At 35.9% G+C, this 12,083-nt stretch overlaps 1 protein-coding gene across 1 annotated transcript in view; it reads right to left on the bottom strand.

The window, feature by feature from the left end:
- The window catches only part of MYO16 (myosin XVI), a 354,523-nt gene that overhangs the window by 188,343 nt on the left and 154,097 nt on the right, over window positions 1-12,083 (bottom strand). Inside the window, exons 6-7 of the mRNA XM_053971244.1 lie at window positions 4,923-5,047; window positions 1,016-1,141 (exon numbers count right to left, since the gene is read on the bottom strand). Of these exons, the coding sequence (XP_053827219.1) occupies window positions 1,016-1,141; window positions 4,923-5,047 (251 nt within the window). The remainder of the gene's footprint in view (window positions 1-1,015; window positions 1,142-4,922; window positions 5,048-12,083) is intronic.

Raw genomic sequence — 12,083 nt, 5'->3', positions numbered from 1 at the left:
AATTCAAAAGACCCCTGATACCTCACTGGCTAACAAAACTTTGGTTCAGTATATCTCTGTGTGAAATTTTTCTCTGTAAATTTACATTACCTGAAGTTGTTGAGGAGACACTTCAGGCCATATATATGTACATATATATATATATATATATATATATAACTAAATTACTTAATCTGTTATGAAAATATGCAGATCTTTGACACTCTATAAAAGAGCAGGCATGGGGTATCTCAGTAGGAGAAATCTATTACCCAGCAGAACAAACTCATCTAAATAAACACATCTACTTTTACTATTTTACTATAACTTTTGCTACATTTTTTGCTGTTTTCTTGTTGTAAAGTGTATTATTTATTTTCTGAAGTCTGTGCTAAGATGCATCCCAGAGATTTTTAGCAGACACCTATGGGTAAGTGGTGATTTGTATGCCCTGAGGTGGGTAGAGAGCTGTGGAGAACTCTCCTAAAGTGGTCAAACTGTAACAAAGACTCACTGAACATGTCTAGGGAGACTGAGGATGAAGGAGCACTGAAAAGGTAAGAAAACTGAAAACTGGAAAAGTATTAAGAGGGACAAGTCATGTTTAGGCATGGCCTCTAAATTCCAAACCCAGGACACACTTCCACACCTCAATGACTGGAAAACTTTGAATACATCTGCTAGATGAATCCTGGAAATTTATTCACAGAAATCCACACAGCAAAAAATGAAATAAACTTTGATATTAGATTGTAAAAAAATAACAGACAGAGTGTTTATTTTGTCTTCCTTTCAAATGTCAGTGCAAACCTAGTTTTTGCTGTAGACAAACTGCTGCTGGTGGTAGATTGAGCTGTACTGGATTAATACCTTTACAAAGCTCATTCTCTGTTATCTGAGATGCCAATCTGTACTACAGGAATGAGGCAGTTTTTTGCATTAAAGTAAGAATAGTCTCTCAGACTTGAAAGCATTTGCTGTCACTACAGAAAATTACCATAAAGGAAAGAGAAGCAGGTGAAAAATCATGCTTTACCTGTCCATACTTTGCAGCCAAATGTAGGGGTGTCCAGTACTGATTATCCACTACATTGAGATCAGCCTCATGATCTAATATCAGAGATGCAACATTCTTGTATCCATTAGCACAGGCCACATGCAGCTGTAATATAAAAGTTAATTTTTGCATATGTTAATAATTTAAAGAACTCATCCATGGTGTAGTACTTCATATCTTTACTAAATCACAGTTACAGCAACCACAAAATGCAAATGTGATTACTACAGGCTAGAAAACCACTGCAGAATCTTTTTTAGCATTTATAAACAAGATAACACCTGAAAAAAATAATTCTAGCTTTTTGTGAGGTACTCAACAATCTAGTCTATCACTTTTCATATATATGTTCAAGAGAACATGCTTTCAAACACATTCAAAGACTCCATTAGCCAAGGTAAAATCATAGATTTCAACAGAGCTTGGGCTCTCTTTGAGCCTAGAACTAACTTTCTTTTGTATCAGTTCAAGTATCCCAGACTTAAGCTGACACTACTCCAAAATGAATTAATTAGCACATAATCAAACCAAGCACATTGACACTGCAGCACAAAATTAGTGACAAAAATACTTTTTCAGTTTTGAACCACAAAGATTTTATTTTCTATACTTGCATTTCTTCCTTAGATACTTAATTATTTTAATTGGTAATTATTTAAACAATTTTAGTTGATATTCTGTATATCTAAACTTCATTTAAGAGTCAAAGTAGAATAGAAGGAGGGTGGGAAATGCAGTAACAGAGTGAGAGAAACTCAGGTCAGCAGTAACCTCAGGAGGTCAAGTAGCACAACCGGCTGCTAAAACAGGGATAACTCCAAAGGTAGCTGTGTTTGCTCAGGGCTTGTCATTCAGAGTAGCAAATACTGTAAGAGTGATAAAGTATGAAAACTGTAATGACAAGAAAATAAAAAGAGAAATTTAAAAATATCTTTATTAATGGCTGATTTGAGGAGCTCGACATTATCTTTTGCAATGTATTATTATTTAAGGCTCTGTACATGTTTGGCATTTATATCAGCAATCAATTCCACTATATGTTATTTATAAGATGAGATTTTTTTAATATAAAAAACCCTAACAGCTATGTGTAGTTTTATTTAAAACAAATAGGAAATATGCAAAATAAATATAAAAACAATATAATACCAAACAGGTCTTGTGAACAGAGAATAAGGGAAAGACATAATAGGGCAATAAAATTATTTTCTCTCATAATAATCAAATAGAAGAATAAAATCCAATAAGGAATCCTATATCAGGGAAAAAAAATGTAATTTGCAGGTTTTGATGGAAATTGTTTCTTATATGTGGTGAATATCTGTTGAGGCATGTATTTCATATGATGAGATTGATCCAGGTTATGGTTTAGTGGTCTTTCCTTTCTCATAGTCCTCTGCTGTGATTTCAATCATTCCCTTCGCTTCTAGGAACAAGGGGGACAGGGCCTGAATTTGGAATTTGGCAAAATATAACTCATCATCCCCAGTCAGAAGAACTTAATACTCCTGGTCAGTAAGAATAGGGCATAGGAATATTGCAGAAACTGAGAAGTCAGATTGTAGTTGGTCCCTATATCCCCAGACTGTACAGCCCAATTGCATGACTTTTCTCCTCGAAGCATAGTTAGCAGAAGATGATTTTCTGGTGATTGAAATGGATGGATAATGGCAATAAAAAGGTCTTGCAATAAGCCTGCTACTACAACTATGGAGTTCCAAAGTCACTGTAAGAATAGGAGACACTAAAATGAGAGTTTGGGATATAATTTCCCTTACCTGCTATTTCTGGTTCAGCTGCACAGGCAGAGCATGCATAAAGTTTTCACTATGAACATGATTGATGCAGAGGGAAGGAATACAGTCAACTCATCCAAAATCTTCCCCTGGAAAGGGTGCAAAACTCTCCTGGGGGCAGAACTTTGATTCTGCATGCTATGATTTCCAATGTAGAAAACTCTCAAATTTTTCCTGTAATTTGACATAGCTTCATGGTGGAGGGAGGGTGTGTTTTAACAGGAGAAATTACATTTTCTATTCAGAATCAACTTGACAAGTGCTATTTTCAAGCAGTGAAAAAGCTCCTAGGAAATATTTTATGGCTGGAGTCTTTTAAAGAAAAACTATTAGAGGAGAATACAGCAGAAAAAAAATCGTTTGTTGGTATTGCATGTGCACAAATGTAGGTGTTATGAGTCAATGAGAATGTGTGTATTTATATATTTAAAACAATAATTTCTTGCTTGATTCATCTTAATTTACACATGGATTTAGAGATATATATATCCAAACAAAATTGATTTGAGATTTAAAACAGAGATACTTGTCTTTTTTGTACAGATAGATGTAGAGGAACAAAACACTATTCAGAACCCTCTGATGTCCATACAACTATCACAGACTGGCTGATTCAACACCCATGAATAAAGAGGTAGTTGTTTAACAAATACTGTATTTTCCACCAGTTTGTCAAACAAAAGTTTCACATAATAGAAATCTCAAAGAAAAGCAAAATCGCCTACTTTTTATCTATTTTTTGAAAAAAAACAGATTTCAGCATAAAAACTGTTTATACAAAAAGTATCCCTTTTGTCAACATTCTGCTAAGAAAATAGCAAAAACCCCAAAGTATCTACAGTGTTCTTCTCCCAGTATTTGCAGTTCTGTTAAACATCTTTCAGAAATGTATTTCAACTATTCCAGCTAACTATAGGAAAAATTTTATACAGTAAGATTTATTTAAATTTATAACTCAGTTTAACTCAGACAATTCTGACTAAAATAGCAATAGAAGTACAATAGCTATGTGATTTAGCAGCTTAGATAAAATAAGGTAATTTAATGCTTTTATGAAATAAACTAAAACTTGTGCTGTTTCTTCCCACCCTTCCCTGCTATCCTCCTGTTTTTAAATACAGTTAACTGCCTTGGAGTTGTCACCCCAAAAGTCACAGCGTTCAGTTTCTATAGACAGCCAGTGGCTGGATTCAATCCAGGTACTGAGGCTGATCACTTTTTCAGTTATAGCTTAAACACTCCACAGGTATGAAAATATGGAATAATTTAGTATATTAATTCAGTATCAGGCAATGTAATTCAATGTAAATATAGAAATGATAGCAATAATTATTAGTGCTCTAATTATATTTGTACACTATTTGCAGAAAAAGCCCAAGGTACTTTTCAAAATGTATTCAATATATTAATGCTTCTGATTTACCATTTATTGAATGAATGATTGATTGATTGATTGATTGATAATGGTGTTGAAGATTTTATATGCAAAGGGAACATTCCACAGACATGCTATGGAAATACACATGAAATTAGAATTATTTGACAGCTGAAGAAATTGAAGTCCTGACAAAACAAATGGATAGAAGATCTATTTGCAGGGGAAAAAAAGTATAATAAAACCCAGTGACTATAAATAACATGTAAATTTGTGAGTAGGAGTACTTTTCCCTGTATATGGTGAATGCTTCAGTACACTGAATCAAGATTGGATTGCTACAGGAAACAGTGTTTTAGTAGGGCTCAGCTAGAGGATACGAGCCAAAACCAGGGATCATTGAGTGAAGTTTCAGCCCCTCTCTCACACAGAATGTCAGAGACCACATGTATTTCCTGCAGCTTTAAACTATGGCTTTAATATTTTTGCTATTAAATTTTATGTTTCATATTTGTTGGCCAGGAGAAAAAAAGCCATCATTGAGATGTTGCACTACCCTATTTTAAAATCTATATTATGTATGGAATTGACATACATCTGTTTTCAAAACACCAGGTAGAACCAAAACCTTCCTAAGAGAATTGCCTTGCAAACATGCTGAACTTGTTGCACCACATGCATATTCCCAGGGTGATGATTACATGTTGCCACTCACCAGGGTAACTCCTTCATCATTCTTTTGATTCACGCTCCCTCCACTTGAGATAAGCTGTCGGACGTCTGTAAGCATTGTCATAGCTCTCTGAATCTTCATTTGGCGTAAGGAATTCAGCTCTACACCTGGAAAAAGAAAAGGATAAACCTTCTGCTATTTTATTCATCACTAAAGAGCAGATATATGATTTTGTGTTCTGGGTTTTTAAAAGCTTAATCAACATTTAAATAGATTTTAGTATATATTTTTGAGTGTTTACTTACCTACAGTTACCAGAAAGTCTACTCCTATATTTATCAGTGGATACATAGATGATTTAAGTCAGTGAGCAATATCCAATAAACCACCCTGGTCTCCTACTGACTGCAAGAGCAGTTGCAGGTAAAGCAGCTAAAATATCATGAAACCCACTGAAAGTGTGAAATAGTTGTGATTGGGAAAAGAATTAAAAAATCTAAGGAAGCCACTCAAATGTTTGGGACTTAATTTTTTTGTTGTTGCATTCTTTCAGCCTGCTTCACATTATCCAGACCAGTCCCTCAAATTTGGTGCGTGAACTGCTTGAGAGATCGTGAAGTCAAGCAAATGACATTAAAACTCAACACTTTTTGATGTGCCTGAGTTATTTTTAACTGGGATTAGTTTTCCAGTTGAGCCAAGATCATTTCAAGGTCCCACAAACCAAGAGGAAATGTGGTGTGGCAGTAGGAACAACTAGAAGTGGATGAGAGGAATGAAGAGTGTGGGATTGCTTGTGTCAGCATTGCTAATGAAACAATTGTCAAAGTACAGTATTAAAAAGAAGATAAACAAGGCAGTTTATAACCAAAAGAAAGCATAGTCTCCAGTCTGAAGAGGTTTAAAATAAGAACCAGGATACAACAAAAGTAGGAAGTGGTTAAATCAGCAACTGGCTGTGGCTTGATTGGAATAAATAACCAAAACTACTGGGGCTTCATTCTTCTGCTTCTAGTTCCATATTATTTAAATGCATATATAGAAAATGAAATTTGAGTATAAAAATTCTATTCTGGCCATGACATAGCAAAAAATCATATGAAAAAACGATTTTTTGTTTCTCTTCTACATTTGTCACTGAGTTGAAAAATGACAAACTATAAATAAATTTAATTAATATGTATTTAACAATGTTTTACCTTCAACAGTTCTTGAAGTTCTTTACATTACCAAAACAATTGAAGCATGTTTAAGGGTAAAACATATTTTGAGTTTCTTATTTTTAATCTGCCCTGTATAAATGGGTACACATTTATACCCTTGTATAAATGGGTGCACAACATGTAGTTCATCAAAGAATTCAATTTTTTCCCAACATGCCACTGTACATACTGCTTTATGTTCTGTTGCCCGCAACACTTGTAAGAGTTTCAGCTCTGAAGTGAAATGTTCAGTGTGAGCACTGTCTTCCTATTCTCTTATTTTTAGACCTGTCACCTACATGATACTGAAGAACACCAAACGTAAAACAAATATACAAATATGAGATGGATAAAATTATGTTTTTTGTATCTGGATCCACCCTGTAATCGTTCATGTGAATGTAATTTAGACAAACACATACATATATCTACATATATCTGCATGTATTTGTCTGCATATATGTGTCTGTATATATATATGGTACTGATCGATTAAATCAGACAATGTCCCCAAAGGAGAATGTGTTTAACATCCTACTACCTGAAAGTTGCTAGACCAGAACACAATGCAAATTTCACATAATGTTCTCAGTGTGTCCTAATAATCAAAGTTTTTTTTGTCAGAACTAAAGGTTTTATGCCTTCATCACATTTCAAAATAATGATTTGAAACTACCTGATGACATTTACAGACTACCAATGCCACATGATGTAAATTAAATCTTTTTTTTCCTTTCTGTTTCTATCCATTTCCTGCTTTTTGCAACAGTAAATTAATGGCTTTTGCCAGTGACAGAACTCTCCCAAATACCTAAGGGCAATACATCCAAAATTAATTTATCATTTACAGTGTTGACTTTACATTTTAAATACTCAATCTTGAAGACTGAGCAGACAAAATTAAACTTCACTGGTCCAGATGAACTTTTTTCTAATGTTCTCAGGTAAGGAAGATTAAAGTTTAAAAAAAGATGAAGGATTTTATATCTGATGAAGGCAAACATGCTTAAGTACGGCTAACAGAACTTATGTCAATTTTTCTTTCTCTTGATATGTCTGGTAAACAGTTAGAACAAGTTTTGGGTTTCAAGTAGAGAGGAAATGGGTGGAAATTAATTTACTACCTCTTTGTCTGAGAATACCTCAAACACTCAAAACTGAAAACTAAGTTCACAATCCACAGATTAGAAATACATCTTCTGATTGTCCCAAGAAGAAAAAATGAAAAATAAAAAAAAAAAAACTGAGAGTGAAACACAATTATTATGAGTTTGTTTCCTTCATAATTTTTAACATAAATAACAGTAATGCCTACGTGTTGAGGGCAGAGGCCAGCTGAGTTCACTCAGCCTTTTCTAGCAATTTACTACTGACTTACACCCAGCATAGTCAGAGAATTAATATATCAGTACGTTGTTATATTAACAGTGAAATATTGATCCTTACTTCCTGTAAATTGCCTTTTATAGAACCTTGGTGTGACTTATCTGAGGCCACAAAAAACCTAGCCATTGAAAGATTTACTCTGTTCATGTTTAAGAGGAAATCAAGAAAAGCGTTCAGTTGCATTAATTGCTGCTAATAATTATTGTCTATCATAAATGTAATGCAGCCATGAGCTCACAGAAAACACAAAAACCATGCCACAGAGCAACAAAAGTCACAGTCTGTGTGAATCTGAAACCTATTCAAGGCAGCTTTACTGGCTTCAAACTAATAGTTGTATAAATGAATGATACATATTTCACTAAACAAACAGAAGTAAATCAGCATGGCAAGAGAGGTACCAAAGTGACATGGTTTCACAGACTTCAATTTTAAATATCCAGAGCAGTTTTGAAAATGCTACAGAAACAATAGAGTTTCCATTTCTCTACCTTTAAATTAAAAAATATAATGAAAACATGCAAAAATAATCTAAGTTTCAGTCTTAGAAGCATAGTTTTGAATTCCAAGAACTCAGGAGCTATTAGTCTTCAAGCAACGATTTCTCTGGTGGGGAGCTGAGAAGTAGATTTATCAAGCATGCACATGTATCATTCTGTAAGGCTCAACCAAGGAGACCTTGTCAATAAGTGCTTTCCTTTAATCAAGTTCATAATTCTGGGGAGTTCGCTCTCCCTCCCCAGAGTGTGATACTTTCCAGGAATTTAGATGAAACAAAAAAATGCTACTCATACAGTAAGTAACTCTCACTGCCTGAATCAAAGAGTGACCTTCACGTTGCTTTTCAAAGGGGAAATGTGGTTTAGATATTCAGCTGAAATGGGACGACAGCCAGCGTGAATGAAAAGAGGAAGAAAAATACATTGGCATCTACTGTGGGAACGTATTCATATTTCAAAAACTGGAAAGTAAAAAAAAAAAAAAAAAAAAAAAGCATATGATGCAAAAATCACTCCAAATACCCTGTAAAATCAGAAAAGCTATATGTTCATGAATTCTGCGGGAGATAAGATGGAGAAGGAACAGTTAAAACATCAGTGACCCTACAGGGCACACATTTGGTGATAAGTATCAGCACTGATGTCAGGCAGGAGCATAACCTAAAAGCTACAGAATAAATTATCTCTCACTGTTTAAGAAAAACACCTGACAAGGCCATTCCATGTGCTCTGGTTGTCTCACCTTCTGTGGCATATGATTATAGAACTGTCAACCAAAAGGAATAGAAAAACCTCAGATAAATAATGAAAAAGTAACTTTCCAAAAGTTTCATTGATAAAGAAATACAAGGCAAACAGAACTGAGGGTTGCTATTAAACACGTTTTCCTCATAAATGTCCAGTACAAAGAAGTGTGCAAGGGGAACACCCATTCCTGGGACAAAGGAAAACCTGAAGCCCTCTGGCAAACACCCATTGCACACACCCCCAGCAGCCACTCTTGCTGTAGCATGCAGGAGGTCTCATTCTCCAGTGGGCTTAACATTCTTAAGGAGAGGTATCAACAACAGCATCGAGAGGTATCGACAACAGCATCTTGTCTTGCAAACACAAATGTAGATAAAAACTTGCAATGGCTTTGAGAAGCTGATCTCTCTTCTCATACTTGCGTCTTCTCTCACTCTTATCTATATATCTGCCCTTCCTGCACAGAGCTGTAGATACATCAAGGCTCTTCACCCCATGTATGATGAGCCTCTTTTGCCCTTCTATAATTCAGGGGATACCACAGTTTAGAATTTGTATTTTTCTTCTGTGTGGCATAGAATAGGATAGGCATGTTAAAAAAAATAAATCACAGTACAATTCTTTAAACAGTAATTTTAATTATTTGAAATATCTGTATGTATCTATTATTTTATTTGCTTAATTTTTTAGAAAGACTTTTCTGGCTGCTTACTAGATATCTTTGTAAAAAGCATTATTTTTGTGAGATTACATTGTTCAATAGCCCTTGTGCATATCACTTGGCATTATGTGAATCTGATTTTCAAAGGTCAGCATATAAACAGATCTGTGCCAGCAACATTTACTATGTGAGAAGGGAAGCCAATATTTTCAGATTCTGCAAAAGAATGTATACTTGTAAAACTACTGAGGCCTATAGCTCTAACTCACTGCAGCAGTACTGACCGATTGTTGCTGGAGGGTTTTGCCTGTCTGCCTTTAAAGATATCATTACATATGTTTAATGAAGCATCTTTAGTTTCATAGATTGGCTTGGGTTGGAAGAAGCCTTAAAAATCATCTAGTTCAATCACCCTGCAATGGGCAGAGACACCTTTCACTAGGCCACGTTGCTCAGAGTCCCATTCAACCTGGCCTTGAGTACTCCCATGGATGGGGCATCCACATTGCCAAGCTTCTCTTGGCAGCCTGTTCTGCGCCTCACCATCCTCACAGTAAGGAATTTCTCCCTAACATCTAATCTAAACCTACTCTCTTTCAGTTTAAAATGATTGTTGCTGTCCTGTCACTACATGCCCATGTAAACAGTCTCTGTCCACCTTTCCAATAGGTTCCCCTCAGGTACTGGGAGGCTGCAACTAGGTCACGGCAAACCCTCCTCTTTTCCAGGCTGAACAAGCACAATTCTCTCAGCCTTTCCTCATGGGAGAGATTCTCTATCCCTCTAATTATCTTGGTGGCCTCCTCTGTACTCGTTTCAACAGCTCCATGTCCTTCCTGTGCTGGGGACCCAGGCTGCTGCTGGATGCAGCACTGGGGCCTCACCAGAGTGGAGTAGTGGGGCAGAACCATCTCCCTTGACCTGCTACCCACACTGCTTTGGATGCAGTCCAAGGCACAGTTGGCTTCCTGGGCTGATTAGGTTTATCTGTTTCTAGTCTGAATATACTATCAGAAATGAAGTTCCCACCTCCTCCTCATGTAGATATCAGAGTGACAATTCTCCCACTCTAGTAAACGTGCTTTTATTCCTCTCTCTTCTACAATAAGGACATTGATGATCCTTTCAGCTAAAATTAGTTAAGTGAACTGTCTCTTAACTTGCATGAAAACAAAAATAATTTTTGTAATTTATTTCAAAAAGCTGGCACAATTTCAAGGCTTTATATTAATGCATTCATTTGTGGATATATATTGCATGCTTATTATTTTATTTGTTATATTAATACTTGAACACAGAAGAAAAATAATTATATCACTGTCTCCAGCTACTTGTGGTAAATATCATGTCTGAAATGAGATCATCACAGATGGTATTTCTACACTACAGATTTTACTGCAAGGTTTTAATATGTTATAGTTAACTTTTTTTTTTGTGAGAGAGCAGTAAACGCAGCCTACCCAACACATGCAAGGAGGGTGAGCACAGGCCAGGCAGGTCACCATCCTTGCTGACCAAGGCACAGTCCCACAATACCCAAAAAAAAAAATTGAGCAGGTCTGGTGATGGGAATCAGGGATAACAGAAGTTCTCTGATTGCCAGAAAAGCCTCCAGTGACAAATCCAGGTAAATCAGATGAAGCAAGGAATCAAGTCAGTGGTCCAGGTTTGGGGTCAGCAAGAATCATGGCTGGGCACAGGATTGCCTTAAGCAAGGACTTAAAACTAAATGTGGCTCCAGAGACAAAGGATGGGTGAAAAATCATGACAATGCTGCTCCCAGCTTTGCCTCTCAGCTTAGCTCCTTCCCATCCGACAGCTCCCAGGTCACAAGGCCACCACAGCTGACCTTGAGCTCAGGCAGCCAAGCCCCTGGGAGCAGGGGTGGAGGAGAGGTCACAGGGCCTGTGGATGCACTGTGGGCACTGACAATTTCTTCCATCTTGATTGATTAAGTTATAGTTTTAGGAATTCTACAAAAAAAGTGATAATATGGTTCTGATGGTAATGAAATAGATTATTTCTTGACAAGTTGTTTAAAAGGATACTGAAAGGACATCCCCAGTTTCTGATGTTCTTCACAGCCTTTTTTCAAGTCTTAGCAAAGCCTGTTTTCCTTCTAGCATCTGTTAGAAAACTAGATCATAAACTACTGGCTATAATTTTAAATGTTCATTTCAGTGTCAAAAGTCTGCACAGTGAATTTAAAGGTTTTCCCTTTGACAGAAACTTATGGGTGACATGCTGGAAGCACAAAAATATTAAGAAGAATCTAAGACTTCAAAGGCCCCCAAGAACTATAAAAAATTAAAAATTAAGGTAATTCATTCACACTTATATTAGAAAACACAAAGGCCAAAGGAAAATGAACATTCTCAACTATGACATTTTCCAATGTGTCACATTTTCCATGTGCTTCATTTTTTGAAAGGACCTACTGAAACATTTCATTTATTCCTTTGTTTTCACTGGCAACACTAACACCTAACTCCTACCATCAATTAATCAGGCTCTCTTCAGAAAATAGATATTTTTGTGTGTGCTAATCATATGGGTAGGTAGTTCCCAATCAACAAGAATCAAAGGGAAAAAACTTTGAGCCACCCTAAGGCTGTTTTGTTTTGATTGCCTATTTTTCTGTCAACCTACTGCATCAATATTGTTGAAAGAAAATTTGTAAGCATAAATCAAAATCATGGTGCATATG

Source organism: Vidua macroura, chromosome 2 (assembly GCF_024509145.1).
Source record: "Vidua macroura isolate BioBank_ID:100142 chromosome 2, ASM2450914v1, whole genome shotgun sequence".
NCBI classification, from domain to species: domain Eukaryota; kingdom Metazoa; phylum Chordata; class Aves; order Passeriformes; family Viduidae; genus Vidua; species Vidua macroura.
The sequence above is the reverse complement of the archived record's forward strand: the minus strand, read 5'-3'. Positions and strand labels throughout refer to the sequence as shown.